The sequence below is a fragment of the Lutjanus erythropterus genome, chromosome 1, assembly GCF_056507025.1.
Source record: "Lutjanus erythropterus isolate fLutEry1 chromosome 1, fLutEry1.hap2, whole genome shotgun sequence".
NCBI lineage: Eukaryota > Metazoa > Chordata > Actinopteri > Lutjaniformes > Lutjanidae > Lutjanus > Lutjanus erythropterus.
In genome coordinates, this window is record NC_139317.1 from 18426255 (window position 1) to 18443335 (window position 17081).

Consider the following 17081-nt stretch of genomic DNA (forward strand, 5'->3'; position numbering starts at 1 on the left):
AAATCTTTTCCTGAAACAGCTGTAGCTGTAGTTTTCAGCAAATGGGAGTAATCTGTGCATTTGTTGTACTATTTTCAGCTGTGGATTAATACATACTTGGTGTGCTAATTAGTAGGGGTGTGTATATGTTTAAGATATATTGTGTCTTTGACCATGTATCAAGAGACATTTTTACAAGGCCAAAGATTCGGTTCGATACGGTTTGATATGATGCCATACAAGACAATGCAATGTGTGAATCTTTACAGTTTGCAACTAATAGCACCGTGCACATATAGCATTAATTGAATCAAACAGAAATCCTGATAGTTTTTCTAAGTATAGTAACAGTAGAGACAGAGAAAGAAACATTACAGGGGTGTTAACATCTTATTATAAATCTGAGGTGTAAATGAGATCCTGTAGCCTAAATGAGAATCTGTGAACAAACTTAAAAACTGTTTGAAATATTAGTATTTTTTCAGTAAGATGATCTGCTGCTTTGTTTCATAAGAATAGTGCTGTGGTTTTGATTAGTGTGAATGAACAGTGGGGCTCCATGTTACCTTCTCTCACAGTGACATGACATCAGCCTCATGTCTCTGTTCTCTGCTGTCAGACATGTTTTGCATAAATGATCTGCAGCAGCATTTCTCATCTTTCTTATAAAACCCGAATCTTATTCTACACTTGCGCCTCATGAGAGTTTGGTGGTGCGACGCGGTACGGTGTCACTTCTGTGGCTGTTTTCAGCAGAGTAGAGGGAGGAGGGAGCGCTTGTTTTGTGCGACCATGGCAGCAGGCGTCCAGTGAGAGCGGTGCAGGCAGAGGCAGGAGGAGAGAGAAAACAGAGGAAAATTACAGTGGCAGCTCCTTGATGCCAAAAATGAAACGTACACGCATCATATGCTGCATGCTGCACCAATTTTTTTCCGTTTCATTTTCAGCTTTTTACCGATACAGGTCATTTGAACCAATGCTCTCATATCTTACATATAAAAGTCCGATGCATCGGATGCATGAGTGAATCGTTCCATTTCTTTTTTTGCGTTGTTCATCAGTCCGTCCCATTCTTGTGAACGTGACATCTCAGGAACACACTGATGGAATTTTTTCAAACTTGGTACAAACATCCATTTAGACTCGAGGACGAACTGATTAGAATTTGATGATCAAAGGTCAAGGTTACTGCACACTTTTTTAACTTCTTCAAAGTTCTCACCACATATTACTTGACTAGTCGGCAGAGGCGTACAACTGCAAGGCAGTAAATCTAGTTTCCTGAGAAAACAAAATAATTTTAGTGTAAATTTTTGGCACACCAACATGTGCATAAAATATTTAATCACACCTGTCATCCTTTTTTTTAACTACTGTCTTCCCTCTCCAAACACTGAAAAAAAACCTGGAACACTCTGTCTAATGGATTTTATATTAGCAACAGCATCACATCCCTATGATCTATTCAGGCTTTACATCCTGTTTAAATTGGAAATGTGTCCAATTTTGAAATCAAGTCACCTTTAAAATGCCGGTGAATTACGGTGGTGGTTATGGTGGTGGGACAGAGATAAACAGTAAATAGGTTTCTGTTTCTACAGTGAAAATTGAAAATACTCTCCAGTGTTCTAAAAGCGTCGCAGCCGCCACCTGCTAAATTTGTTTCACACAGTCTGGATGGTAATAATTTGGGCTTAATGGGGGTTTAGTGCTTGCAAGGGTGCATATGGACAAATAGGCTCAGACTAGTTAATGTAATGAGAGTGTGTGCGGGCGTGCTTATGTGTGTGCACTACATGTGAGTGAGCTTGTGTTACCTTTGTTTTCTTGGATCGCCGTCCTCATTAATAATAGAAATGCTGCTGCACCATTGTGAACAGTGTCAACTCACTACCAGATTACACATTTTTATTTTCTGTTGGTTGAAGATGTTTTGTGTAACTGTCGGTCAGCGCTGCAGTCAGATGTATCTGTACTGTCCATCCAGGCACATCTTTGTTTCTGTGCATCTGCAGGTCGACACCAACCAGGGTCTGCTGCTGACAAATGAGAAAGAGGAATCTCTTTCTCCACCCAAAGAATCTTCGCTCACAAGACAGACCGCAACCACCCAGCTGATGGGCGAGCACCGGGCTTCGGTCGCACCGGTGAAAGCTAACCTGGTGAAGCAGAATGGCACAGAGCAGGTGGAGGAGGTGAAAGGTGCCACTTTTCCCAGCCAGACCCTCCTCCAGACATATGGATACCACCATCAGCCCTACACCCAAACCCAGCTACTACCGCAGCCTTATTCAAACCCGCAGGCTCACCACAACAAAAGCTCGACTCTCCCATCCAATGCCAGCATCGATCACCCGAAGGTATGTTGTATTATCTTTCATCACACAGCATTTGAAGTATGCGTATATATTGGTGTACTGGTACATCTTTAAAACTTTTAATGTTTGATCCAACATCAGTAATCCTAGATTTAATCTGTACTCTTTCTAATCAGGGATTATCAAATCAATTTCATGTATTGGGTGGTGATGTTGCTTGTCGATCACTAGAAAAACTAAAAGAGCCAAAGTTGTTTTAGAAGATCACAGGCGAATGGCTGGAAAAATAATCCCTTTTCTATGTAGTCATGCACTGTTACTGGGAGCTTTGATCAGGTACAGATTGATATCTGCTGATAACTATAGACCTTTTTCACAGCAGCCACATTTTGACATGAAATAGCAGAATAAACACAGGTGTTACCAGTGATATTAATTAAGTTTCTGTTCCATTCAGGTCAAACAGAGTCGGTGTGCTGCTATTGTGTATGTTGTCTCACTGGAAAGGCTCTGCTACACTAAATGGAAGAGGGCCTTAATTACAGACATTGGTAATAACTGTGTTTACTAGTTCATGCCAATATGGCTGCTGTGAAAAAGGTGACAAAATGACGATTTATTAAGACCTTTATACTAATAAATAAACACAATCTAGGTTTTCACTGCCTGAGATGTCAAAGAGATATGAAGGGGTTAAAGTGCGGTCTATAATTTTGACTTGGAAACAAAATTGCCCCATTTTTTCACATAATAAATTATGATTAAACACTGTGTAAAGCAATAATGAAGGTGTTCTTTGTTTGTCACACCACAGAAAATGTGTTATCCAGCCAAATCTGTATGATTAAAAAAAAAAACACCATTGTTAAAATCATGGAAAAACAAGCGGTTTACTCTGCTCTTAAACGTGGAGGGCTTGTCTTCTCCGCTCTGCTGTCTCAAGTGTCAAAAATAAACAATAAACGTTTAAAATGATTGTATTCCACCGAGGTCCTGACGTTATGCATGTTGGCTCACTGTCATGTTTCACCTGTGATTTTCCTGTCATGACAAGTCCAAACGTCTGCTGTGAAAAATGCCTTCTAGCACCTGTTAGGGTGAGACATCTCATTTTTATAGCACTGTTACTGATGCATGCTCTCTGGTTACCTCACATAACTCTCAGCATAGCTCCGCCCAACTTCACCCAACTCCAAACGTAATTAATTTAGACTTTATTTAATCAGCAAAGCAAGTGGAAATGTGTGTGTGTGTGTGTGTGTGCAGGGCCTTTAAACAATAGCTCTTTTTCACAGCAGCCACATTGATATGAATTTGGAGGGTAAATACAGGTGTTATCAATGATACTAATTAATGTCCTGTTCCATTTAGTGTATCAGGACCTTTCCAGTGAGCCAGTATTCACAATAGCAGCACCTTGACTGTGTTTGACCTGAATGGAACAGATCCTCAATTAGTGTAATTTATAAACACCTCTGTTTAGTCTACTATTTCAAATCAAAATTGTTTATTTGCACTTATTAGGGCAGCAGAGTTACCAGCATTTTGAAGCTACAAAATGTTCAGTTTTTTTCATTGTATGAGGTGTTTTTAATCTTCTACCATCCTTTTTTTTTTTGAGTAAATAAAATGCTGGAACACCAACTAAAGCCTCAGACATAATAATAAAAAAATAGACTTACAAGGTTCTTCACAGTATGTGGGCAAAGATAGTGAATCATAGAGAAATAAAACCACAAATAATACATGGCCGTGGCATTGAGACAGAAATATAACCTGAACATTATAAACTTTACAAAGATGATATTTGTTGCAGGGCGGCTTTGATGATTTAATCTACTTCTTGGATGCTTCTTGATGATTCCTATGAAGTTAAATGATTGAAATATCATCCATAGGCCTAGTGGATGAACTTCACCTGGGCTGCTAAGAGTTGCATGTTGGGCAGTGTGTGTAATTGGCATAGTTAGCTCATTAACAGGTTAATGGAAAAATATTTATTTATTTAACTGGGATGACACATGAAGGCATTGTTACATTTGAGTAAAAAAGCAGCTGATGAAATATACACAGGGCTTTGAAGTTCACACTGCATTTAAAATATAAGAACGTAACACTTATTTGACTATTAATCATTAACAACAACTCCATAATGAGAAAAATATGAAAAGGCCTTATTTGAGACATTTTTTACAGGTATGTTGTCGCTATTATAGAAAAATAACATAATAGTGAAAGACTTAATTGAAAAAAAAAAAAAAAAGTCCAAGCAAAAAACTCTCCTTGGATCAAGAACTTACACCACACTGTAGCTAATGAACTGATCCCTCGCTATATCTGCGTAGCAGGCCAGTGTGTGTATCTAGTTTCCACCAGGAAGCACGGGATATTGGATCACACGGTGTCACCTTTTTGTGTGTGTGTGTGTGTGTGTGTGTGTGTGTGTGTGTGTGTGTGTGTGTGTGTGTGTGTGTGTGTGTGTGTGTGTGTGTGTGTGTATGTGTGTGTGTTTGTGTGTGTGTGTGTGTGTGTGTGTGTGTGTGTGTGTGTATTTCAGGTGGATCACAGTGACATGAGAGTGAGCCTCACACTTAAACCCAACAGTAGACCAGACTTTGGTTTCCAGACTCACTGGGACTCCACAGGGGCGAGAGTCAAATTCATTCAGCCTGGTAAGACTTTCTCCATATATAACTGTACATTACTGACTAACATCACATTTATGGCCTGGCTGACACAGTCCTGAGACTAAAAACTTTGCTGTGAACCTTGTATTACTCAACAAGGACGTTTTAATGACCGTGATGATGATACTACATTATGCTCACAATGTGTTTCTTTTTAGTTTTATTAACTTCTTGGAGAAAGAATTTGTTCTGATGTCCCACTTTAAGTAATTGAGTGCAGTAAAATAGCCCTTAAATGATTTCTGTATCCTGGGGGATACACTCAGATACAAATATTCATTAATATAAAGGTGGGAAATATTGATTACTCTTCATTTTACTCTCTGGTTATTTTACCAGGGTACACAGAGTTTTTGCATGATCACTGGTCAAGAATGCTCGCAACTTTTTCCTGTTTGCTCAGTTTCCATTACCAACAGGATATTGCAAGTGTAGGGTAAAGATGTAAGACGTCTCTAATGAAGTGTATAAACAAAACAATTTATTCTTATTATTAACATTTTTAGTTTGTTTATTTAAAGATTCCAGTGTTCAAAACATGAGATTATGATTATTCTTATTTTTTTCTCTTTAAAACTTACAGTGTTTTAAAAGTTGGTATACGAACTATTAAAAAAAAATGTTAATGTTAAGTTATATCCTAAATTGGCAATGTATCTTGGGATATGCTGAGTATAACTTGGAAAATAAAGGTCATGTTTTGAAAAAATAATGACATTTGATTCTCAATACATACGAAAATAGCAATTAATTGATTTTCCAAAAATATTTTTTATGTGCTTGGTGAGAAACTGTCACTACCAAAACACAAAGAAATGATGTTACTGAGGAAATGTCTTAAGAGTTAAGACACAGCAGTTTCTCATGTGGCTGAAAATGAGGAAAAAAGTTGCATTTTAATGCTAAAAAAGAGAAATGCCGTACACGGATTTTGATAACAAAAACAAAAGTTTTCACTCAGATGTTAATTTTCACTTTTATTTTGTGCGCATTTACTGTACCTCTTTAAAACTATGAACTGCAGCGAGTGATTTAAAACTCGGCCATGAATATTTAATGAGATGTGAGAGGAGGTGTCACTTACTCGCTGCTTTGTAGTTTTGGCTTACTGGCCTACTTTGAAACTCGGAACGGCAACCTTGTCCTCAATTTACTGCAGCTTGTTTCTCAGTTTGTGCTTAACTCATAATTTCCAATTCTGTGTGTGTGTGTGTGTGTGTGTGTGTGTGTGTGTGTGTGTGTTTTATGCTGATCTCATTCTCATCTTTCTTCATCTTCCTGACGCCTGTCCCTCCCTCCTCAGGCAGTCCAGCGGAGCTTTGCCATCTGTGTGTGGACGATGAGATTGTGGCTGTTAATGGAGTTGCGGTGGCACACATGAACTACACCCAGTGGAAGGATAAAATGACATCTTCCCTGAAAACCGGCAGTCTGACTATGGACATTCGGCGCTATGGCAACAAGGGTAAGATGATGAGCCAGAAAAAGACTTAGTTATTAGAGTTATTTTATGTCATTCACCACCCCCTGAAATAATTTGTGATAAATTAACTTCCAACTTCTTACCAGCGGGTAACACGTTGGTTTACGGTGTGGCTGTAGTGTTGATGGCTGGTTGTTTTCATTAGATTGGAGCGTGAGTGAGGGGGGTCATCACAACCAACCAGGCCAGAGCAGGATGACCCTTAATCTGACTGCCGCAGCGCCCGTTCTGATAGGTTGCCCTGATCACCATGCCAACAGTGGCGCCTCTACAGAAACCACAGTCAGGAAAGTGTCCAAATTCAATGGGCAAACGGAAAATGTGAGCAAAGTTTTGGACAGCTATCACTTCAATTCAAAAATGGCACAAAGTTCTTCTTCTGATAGTCTGTTTGAAAGGGAGAGTTCAGATTATTTGAAGTGGGATTGTATGAGGTACTTGCTCATAGTCAGGGTGTTACCTACAGTAGATGGCGATGGACACACACCTAGTTTGGAGAAGCAGAGATGAGTACCAGCATGGACGCTAAACAATGTCCTGCTGTGGCCAAGGTCAGTAACAGAGTACTGTAATAAAGCATGCTATATTTAGAATATGTTCTTTTGGGTTTTTTTTTGGGGGGGGGGGGGTTATGCCTTTAATGGACATGGCAGCTGAAAATATGGAGATATGACAGGAAAGGAGGAGACTGAGTGGAGGAATGCCATGTAGTAAAGGGCCATAGGTGGGAGCTGAACCCACAGCCACTGCAGAGGACTATTTAGAATATTTTCACCACTTTACTTTGCCATCAGACAGTCTCTTTTGACCGATAACCCGCACTATAAAAGCCAAATATCGCTCTCTCTAAATCAATCACCAATCACTGGAGAAATCAGTAATTTTACCACCTACCTCAATCTGTTAAGTTTGTTTGTGTCATTGTGTGACTTTGTTGAATCCGATCTAACTTTTTTTAGACACTAAAGTCACAAAATGACACAGACAGACATATTGAGGCAGCGGTAGACCAGCAGCTCCTGTGTTCTGTGAGGTAAAATGACTGACTTCATCAGTGAAGAGCAATATTTGACTTATATAAGGGTGTATGACAAGAGGTTAAAGTGATGCAAGTATTCCAAATATAGTGTACACTTAAACTAATATAAATGAATTTTTGGTAGGCCTTTTCATTAGGTGGCTAAAATCAGTTTTGCTGCAGACTCTGTCCACAGCAGTACTTTACTTAGCTTCATGCTGTTGCCCCTCTCTGCTTCTACAAACTGGGGATGTGCTGACTGCCCTCTACTCTAGGTAATTCACTGACTATGAATAAATACCTCATATAACCTTGCTTCAAAAAATCCCTTAACAATCCCTTAATTAGTGGTGCTCATTAGGTAAATCTTGGTGTTCTCTCACCTGCCCAGGTTATACAAGGTAAAGTCATGCATGGAGAGCTTGCTGACAGCCACAAGACAGCCAGAAGTAAAGGTAATAACAGACATAAAGTCTGTGATAATAATGTTACAGTACAAATCTAAACATGACAAACAAATGACTCCTCAGATACAGTATGTACTTGTGTAATTTCTTATCTTTTCCACCCTTCCTCTTCATGTAGAATGTAATAAAATTATTAAGACAAATCAGAGAAGGAGGGCTGAATTTTTCAGGCAGAGAGGTAAAATTCTAGTTTGAATTTTTAGACTCCTTATGTAGCAGCTTTGGTGGCTGGTGCTTGGCTTGGTTAGCTGTTGCATATTCATTAAAGGCAAATAAAAATGTAGATTTTCAGTGGGCTTTTTTGATAAGGATTTAAAGTGGAGGCTGTTATAGTAATTAAAAAGAATCAATGATGCACAGTAATTAGATGAGAACCTTTACTAGGAGCACTATCACAACATTAACTAGTGTTTTAATCAAAGCATCCTAACCACAAACTATAAAACAGGACAATTTACCCCTATAATAAAATAGGAGGTTTCTAGGTAGTTGTGCCAGGATGAGCACTGCTTCTGCTCACGTTTGCAAAAAAAAACTCATATAGAAATGCTTCATCTTTAAAGGGGCAGTCCACCCCAAAATTGAGTAGATTCATGCTTTGCTTCTGCTCCTGTGTGGTGATGTAATTGGCAGGTGTCTTTTGGTAGAAAGAAAAACGTTCCGACACGAAACCGCTAACAACTGTTGATTATCTTTTTGGAAAGCGACATAGCTGTTGAGTTCGTTTTTGGCGCACGGAGCAACACAAGCTAAATGCCACCCTGTTCCATTATATTGAAGAGGAGGCAGACATCTTTTTTGGCCAATATCTCACACCGGAACTATCGAGATGGATAAATGGCACTAAAGAGGAAAAATATGTATTTTTGATTGTTTTTTGGGGTGAAGTGTCTCTTTTAAAGATGTAGCATTTCTTTAGATTCATCAGTCAAAAAGCCATACATGTATTTTGCAGATGGGGGTACAAACTCTGCTTGTCTTGGCACAACTTTACCTTGTAACCACACAACTGACAGCACTGATCAAGTCTATAATACACTGTGTGCATTGTGTAATAGCAGATTTTTTTACCAACATATTTTCTGTCAGTGGGTTGTAATTTTTTAATTGGTGTTTTTTTTTGCACAATGACTGATTTGTACCGCCGTCCTTTGTGGTTGTTAATGAATCAATCTGATGTGTGTCCCACTACAATGGCTTCTCTCTTCAGGCTGTGCAGGATTCAGCTCCTGGGTTTACTTGTGTGGTAAATGTTTGCACTGTGTGAGCTACATGCTAGCACTCTGAAATCAGTTGTTGTGGAGCATCCTCAACAAATGAGCCAAATTTTTGTTTTCATATAGCCTGTGAAACTTTTTTTTTTTTTTTTACTACAGCTTAACTCTTTGCTCAACTGTCTCTCTCTCAGTATTTTCTTGCGGTGCCTTTAGGATGGGGACATATTAGCAGATTAGTGTGCTGATTTACACACAGACGTGCTGCTGGCTGGCAAAGAGGTCAACAGATTTAATCTTAGATACTCTCAGACTGAGCTAGACCTGCAGGTAAAGCTGTACAAAGAGCAAAATTATAATTGAGTTCATTGAACTGTATTCTTGTTTACTATAAAGCGGACTGCTGACCTCCACCTCTGACTGCAAAGGGTTTGTCAGGCGTCAGTAGAACAAAGTGTGTAGTCCAGTGTGAAATCGGGCAAAAAGACAAAATACATTATGCATAAAAAGATCATTTATTGTGTCTGGAAGTGATTAAAAAGATCCTCTAAGTCATTGTAATGAGAAACTTTCGCAAATACCCACTTTGTACCTAAAAAATACTGACAGTATATAAAAAGTATTAGTATTTTAAAATAATAACACATTATCTAAATAAAAAAAAATTCTCAAACAGTTTTTTGTTATTTTTGAGATTTTTTTTTTTCCCCATTACATTGGCAGAAATGGGCTTTAATTGTAGATGTGCATTTAGTCTTCTAATGTATCCCCAGCCTTTGTGTGGTGAATGTGTGACCTGTGATATAACACACAGCCTGATCATCTGTTGGAGCTGCTGTATGAACGGTGCTCTCTTTGCTGACCTGTTGTTTTCTCACACAGGAGGTTCAGAATCGGCGATATCTGATGTAAGTGATCAAAGGATGTTTGCGTTCAGTTCAAACATAAGCTATCTGTGTGTGTGTGTGTGTGTGTGTGTGTGTGAGCTGCACTGTGATCATGTTGGAGTCTGTCTGTGCATCACCAGCTCCAGGTGCCATCCCTCAGCCCCTCCTCATCCAGCTGGTCGTGGGACCGTGAGGAGGATCGAAGGCGTCAGGAGAAGTGGCAGGAAGAACAGGAGCGCCTCCTACAGGTGAAGACGCCTTTCACAGAGCACAGATCTGCTACACTACACTGCACTGTGGGAGGTTATAGCACTCCTTGTAAATCTAAATCTTCATCTAAAGTTTACAAGTGTGTGTCTTTGTTTTTCAGGAACAGTGCCAGCGGGATCAGGAGAGGCTGGAGGCAGAGTGGCAGAGGGCACAACAAGAAGCAGTGGGGGAGTTATACAAGAAGTCAGGGGTAATGTGTGGTCTTTGGAGCCACTCCTGAGCATTTATAGTTACAGCTGGGGAATTATAAAATGATTATTATATTTACCTCTATAAAGTCACTACAGAAAAAGAACGCTTCAAAGTTTACCTCAAGTATGTGCATTAAGGCCGTGGTCCCTCAGTGACAGTACTGTATTTAATTTAAGGGATAGTTTGCATTATTTGATGTAGGACTGTATGACTTTTCCATAGTCACTATATTACCTACAGTAGATGGTGGTCGGCTTAAGCGCAATTTTGAGAAGCAGAGTGCGGCACCAGCATGAAAGATAAGCGATGAACTGTTGTAGATGGAGTCAGGAGCAAAAGTTTTTTTAGCTACTTAAAACAATTTCCACTCAAAAAAAATCACTTTAACTGTATGCTATGTTACTGATATTTTAACTGCTTTGCCATCAGACAGGCTTTACTGATGGTAGTTGCTGTTGTATAAGCCTAGTATCTCTCTCTCTCTCCAAAGCAACCAAACTCTACAGGCGAAATCAGTAATTTTATCTCACAGAACATGGATTCTCTGGTGCCTCTGTTAGTTTTTGTATTACATTATGACTTTGGTGAATCCGAACTATCCATTTAAGCTACAGAGGTCACACAATAATACAAGCAAAATAACAAATCAAGGCAGGGATAGACCACCAACTACCATGTTTTGCAAAGTAAAATGACTGGTTTTGCAAAGTAAAATGACTGATTTTGCAAAGTAAAATGACTGATTTTGCCTATGGAGTTTGGCATCAGAGAGCCTTTTATGACAGGAGAACTGCCATTTTACCAGAATATCACTCGCCAAAACAGCCAAAGTAAAGCAGTGATAATATTCTAAATGTAGCGGACGCTTAAACTGATAGTGTGCTTCTTTTCTTTCTTTTTCTTTTGCTAAAATACCTTTGTTGCTGACCCCCACAACATTGTTTAACTTTGAAACATTTTTGTTTCCAACAGATGGTCAATATCTTAAGATTTTTTTTCCAGACAGTGAGATGATATTAGACCAGATAAAGTATGAGTTGCTATTTTTAATGAACAGCTCTGACACTGTGCTGACAGGAAATTTGTGTAATTTTGTTTTTATCTGTTTGAAGCAGACCACATTTGACATGACCAATGGCGGTGAGAGCCATGCCAGCACCCAGCTCCAAGTGAATGGACTGACCAACAAAACCAGAAAAGAAGAGCGGAGCCCTGACCGAGCAGAGCTGAAAGAAGCGGGATCCAAACCTCAAATTAATGCACAAGGACTCCAGAATGACAAGATTACTGAAAACGCCTGGTGAATAAATTTTCTCCTCTTGTTTTAATGTTTCCAACACTGTCACATTTCCTGGCTGAGTGTAACAGTGTTTGAATGAACCAGTGAAAGCAAGGTTCAAGGAATTTTATTTGGCAGTTTTTTTAAACATTTCTGACTGGTCATGATCTTTCCTACGCTGCTGCTGTTGCTGAATCTGCTGCGCTTCCTGCTGCTCTTGCTGGGCCTTCATGCTCTTCATGCTGCACCTCAGGGCTCAGGACTCCTGTGGCTTTGCTCAGCTGTCTCCTGCACACAGGTCAGAAGAAGACCAGCTCAGTTTCCCCTTATTTTCAAACACTCAGCATGACTTGGCCCTAATCCTGTATAATAGTTCTTAATATTTGGCTTTGGGCATAAAGGCCCAGTGTAGTTTTTTTTTTGCAAGCATAACATGTTTTTTTTCTAAAATAACTTGGGATATAAAACTATATCTAACATCGAGGTATAGCGATTTTTTAAAAAAAAGTCTCAATAGCGTACCAGACTGCAAGTTTTATTTTATTTTGTGAAAGGAATGCTACTGACTGCTGGGTTGATTTTGTTTGGAAATAAATGTTTGAATTATGCTAAATACAATTCAAGATGTTCATTAATTCCAGCTTCTTTTTTTTTTACACATGTTGGGTCATGGCTGGCTATTTTTATTTTGTTTTATTTTAAAGAAGGAAAAGAGAGGAACTTTATCTTAAAAAGAAAAATGAATTTTATATAAACAAAAGTCCCTGTAGACATCAAATTTATTATTTATTGAAATATATTATTGCATCATCTCAATAAATATCATATCATGGACTTTTTATTGTGGTGTTATTATAGCTTGAGTTTTTGGTATAATTACCAATTAAGCCAACAACAGCAACCAGCTTGTTGCAGACCCTAAAATCCCATAATGTTTTTTTTCCTCCCGTAGGGCAAAGTCCTTGTCTACCCCAGCATTAGCAGGTCCCCACAAACAGGTCCTAAGAGGTAAGTCTACCCCTCTATGGCGTAATATTCTGCTTCCCCTGTTCTAGTGATTTACTGGGCTAACCACCCACACTATGACTGATTGGTCCAGGTGATGAGAGGAAAAGAAAAGGACAGACGGTGTCTAAGGTCGAGCAAGAAAGACAGCAGATTTTGGATGAGATGAAGAAAAGAACTCAGCTGTTGACCGACAACAGCTGGATCCGTCAGCGCAGCAGCAGCTTTTACAAGGAACCTATCTATGTCGGGGTTCCTCTGAAAAGGTCGGTGTGCAGATTTTGTACCTGTTTGCTTATGATATTTCCTCCCTGTCTTTTCTTTCAGCTTTCTGATCTGTGACATCTTTTCTGCAGGTTTGAGTCCCTGGACAACCTGGATACTTTGCGTCAGTCTCCGCTCTCGAACGCCACATTCAGTTACCCTCGTCCACACTCGGCTGCGGCAGGTTACTGTGCTCCGAGCAGGAACTCCTCCTCCCGCTACACCGCTGGAGCAACGTTATCCCAGAGAAATGCATTAATGGATCAACATGGCAGGTATGTATGTTCATGCAGACGTCGAGTCTGTCTCTCTTGCGCAGGTTGTAGTGTGTTATTTTCTTGATGTGTTGTCATGACTTTTGACCTCACACTGTTAACATGTGCTGCCCCAGGATGGTCAGTGGCAGGAGGACTTGCTGTGTGTGTGAGCGTGTCCTGGGTATTGGGGCAGCCATGGTCATAGAGGCTCTTAGTCTCTGCTTCCACCTCGCCTGTTTCCAGGTGAGAGGTCATGACCGGGTTAAGGTGCGGTCACAATAGCTCCAATTACACAGTATCTCATTCACTTCTGTGGAAGTGGCTTGTGTTTGTGCACTGGACTAAAAACCACAGCATCTCTCTCATAAAGTTGTCCTTATAGCTGTTTTTATGCACATTTTAATTTTGTGTATTAAAAAAAACACTCAGTGGAAATGCCAGAAATTTGAAATAAGATTCAAAATATCACCAAAAAGGTTTTACGCTTGGCTGAGGTGCAGTGAAAATGACAAATAAGTCATTTATTTTTTCACTTCCACTGACGAGGTGAAAAAAGGAGGAAAAAACATCCTAAGTGGGCACTTTGAAAGTAATAGTGAAGGCAGTCAAAATGTCTTTTTAGAGCACAGCATTTAAAAATAACAGTGGTCGATACAAATACAAGAAACAAATTGGCCATATTTCTGTCAGGTTTTCCACACAGCGCTCTTTTAATCATGTCCTCCTGTTCAGCCCCCTTCTTCTGCAGTAGTTTAATGGCACCCAACTAGAGAACTCACCCCTCCTAAGTCCCACCCCCTTTTTTGCTCTGTGCTCCAATAATAGTTGAGTGAGCTTGGTACCCAGCAGTACTTGGTTGTGTCAAGAACGGAGCCCCAGAACTGCAAAAGATCTTGCAAGATGGATCATTTTTTCAGGTGTTTTCTGTCCCTAAAACCACTGCGTTGTTGCTGCAGCAGCCGTGGGTTTGATCCCCCCCCATGGCCCTTTGCTGCATGTCATTTCCCACTCTCTCTCCCCATTTCCTGTCGTGTCTTCAGCTGTCCCGTCGTTAAATGCCCAAAAAATTATTAAAAAAAACAACACATAATTAGTTTGCACACTGTACACAATGAAGAAACAATACGTACAAATTTGCAAGAGTTTTGTAAACCCTGTGGTTCAGACATGACCACAGAACCTGGGCCAGCTTTCTGCTCTTGTATATGCTTTGGTTTTCTTTTCAACATTCAGATCATTAAAAGATGTTGCTGTGGAGCCTGTACAAGCTACATATGGTCTCATTTTAGGTTGGCAAATGTTAACAAAACAATAGCTAACTAGCGAATCAACAACTGATGTAGATTAACGAGATGTCTGGTATTCTGTTAATATCAGCCGTCAGATGTAACCGTGTAACAACGGCTGTAGATTAGCTAGTTAATCTATCTTTTTGCTAACATGATCCCACTAACATGTGATTATATGCTGCTTTTACAGTTCCCCCAGCAAAAGATTTTATTCAGAATTGTTCTTTTCTTTTCCATAGAGACATGGCATAATTAATCATCATTTTCTTTTTGACGATTTCCTTGAAATTCATTTAAAATTTGAGCTATATTTGGATGAAAACCTGACTAGAGAATGCTTACGCCCACGATCATTCTGCCCATTATTACCTGCGTCACACTTATGGCATGAAGTCCATTTTTGGTGCTTAGCGTGGAAAAAATTTCATTAAACTGAAGACTAATGTGACCGCACCTTTAGTAAGTTCAGCGGGAGTCTCATATCTCTAAATTAAAATCGTCTGAGCTTTATAGGCACCGGCCAGCAGCAGGATTTCTACCACCTTTCTATGCTTCTATCCTTCCTAACCAGTCTGTCTCCTAGTTTGTGTGAGGCATTTGGACTGTTGGTCTGTCTGGTGTGGTATTCCTGTCTACGGTTTCTTTATCTGTCTCTAGTTTTCTGCATATGATTGGCTGTCCTGCTTCTCTTTTAGATGCTTATTGTGAAAATCTCACTGGCAGAAGACCCCCACACTTAGGTGACCTAGGTTATTTAACATGTAGATGTAAAAGTCTATTCACTTCTTCAACTTTCTGCTCCATATAAGTCACAGACGCACATAGCACTTATAGAGTATTTATATATTATATGTGTTTTTATGCAAATAGAAAGCTTTGTTCTGTGCTTGGGTGGCGGACAATCTGGTGAAATAATTTAGACACTAAAAGCCCACATTACATTACAGGTCAGCTGGATTTCTCTCTCTGTTTTTTTTTCTCACGTCTCCCTCCTCCTCCTCTCAGTGTGTGGGTTGCCACAGACATCTCGGAGGAACAGAGACTGGAGTCCAGGTTCGAATCCGAAACGGGAAGACCTACTGCGAGCCCTGCTATTTCCAGCTCAAGTGTGAGTATTGGCCTTTGTGAGGCAACGACCTCAAATGCATCTCTCAGAACATATTGCGCCTCACAGTTTCTGTACCTCTGGCCACAAGCCCTCCCAGACGGTTGTTTTTGACTCTATGAATCAGTATAATAACTCTTGTATGGAGCGTTTCTTTGCTATAAAAAACACTTAAACCAAATGTACTTGGGTTGCACTTAAAGCTATAAAATGTAACATTTCCACATTAAAATGTCTAAAAAATGACAATAATAATAATGGACTTTATTTGCCTGGCAGCCTTAATACAATAAATTCATCCCAAAGTGCTTTTCAACAGAGAAATTACATGCACCAAGTGACTCACATGAATGCCATAATTAATGGAAAATAAGATGTAAAATAAAACCCACTCATAAATAAGATAAGATAATAAGATAAAGATGAGAATAGAATATATAAGATGCATCTTCACATGGATGAAACTCACTTATTAGTAAAAGTACTGTGCTGTTAAAAGTAAGTACTAGTAAAAGTAAAAAAAAAAAAAAAAGGATGGAGTAGACTGCACTGCACCAGAGAAATCTGTAATTTATTCAGGGTTAAAAAACACAGGCTACATGGGATATATCAGAGTGAGGAAGGAAGTTGGTGGATGTAACTAAATGTAGCATGAATAAAATTTAAGCTGTTATATGTAATATTTCTGCATTAAAATGTCTAAATGCTAAACCAGTTACATATTTTGTTGAGTTATGTACTTGCATTATAATAATATAATGTTCCCAATAATGTTGTCTAGGAAAATTTAAATTCATTGTCAAGTATCTAGTCTAATTGTGTGGGGGTTTTTTTTATGTATGTGTTTATTAACATTTCAGCCTGTGGTGCCCCTTCCATGTGAGCAGCATCCTGTACTCCACATTACAGAGTAAGCAGCTCCTGTTGGATGAAACGATGAGAACACAGTTAAAACACTGTCCTCGCAGCCAAGCCACAACTTTTGTGTCCGACAGTAACTGCTGGTAAAACTGTAAAAACAAAGTAGATTGTTAACGGCTGTTTTTTAAATCAAATATGGTGAATATGGTAATTAGTTTGTTCTTTTCTCTAATTTGTTTCCAAGAATATTTAGATTTAATATATGAAATAAAGTAATGATGGGGATTATTATTAGTGTATGATTAATGCATTTGTTTTAATATTAGTGTTGCTATTTGTCATATCCTTGTGTTATGTTTGATATTTTGCCCAATAGGGTGATGAAGATATGAGACACTCCTTGCTAATGTAACCCATGTATGGAGGCACATTTTAACTGTATGAAGCACTTTCTGTTCTGTTGTAATCTCACCAAGTGCACTTTGGGATAAATCAGTGGTATATAT

At 39.2% G+C, this 17081-nt stretch overlaps 1 protein-coding gene across 3 annotated transcripts in view; it reads left to right on the plus strand.

The window, feature by feature from the left end:
* The window catches only part of LOC146332798 (LIM domain only protein 7-like), a 45415-nt gene extending 28779 nt beyond the window's left edge, over positions 1-16636 (plus strand). The window contains exons 13-29 of one of the 3 annotated variants that reach the window (XM_084715501.1): positions 1995-2339; positions 4855-4969; positions 6288-6449; positions 6613-6788; positions 7877-7940; positions 8071-8130; positions 10049-10074; positions 10194-10301; positions 10424-10513; positions 11628-11815; positions 12048-12092; positions 12747-12802; positions 12894-13065; positions 13156-13338; positions 13455-13563; positions 15615-15717; positions 16575-16636. In XM_084715501.1, the coding sequence (XP_084571627.1) occupies positions 1995-2339; positions 4855-4969; positions 6288-6449; positions 6613-6788; positions 7877-7940; positions 8071-8130; positions 10049-10074; positions 10194-10301; positions 10424-10513; positions 11628-11815; positions 12048-12092; positions 12747-12802; positions 12894-13065; positions 13156-13338; positions 13455-13563; positions 15615-15717; positions 16575-16597 (2025 nt within the window). In that variant the 3' untranslated portion in view covers positions 16598-16636. The remainder of the gene's footprint in view (positions 1-1994; positions 2340-4854; positions 4970-6287; positions 6450-6612; positions 6789-7876; positions 7941-8070; positions 8131-10048; positions 10075-10193; positions 10302-10423; positions 10514-11627; positions 11816-12047; positions 12093-12746; positions 12803-12893; positions 13066-13155; positions 13339-13454; positions 13564-15614; positions 15718-16574) is intronic. The other 2 variants (XM_084715509.1, XM_084715518.1) reach the window with 2 other exon arrangements.
* The last annotated feature ends 445 nt before the right edge of the window (positions 16637-17081 follow it).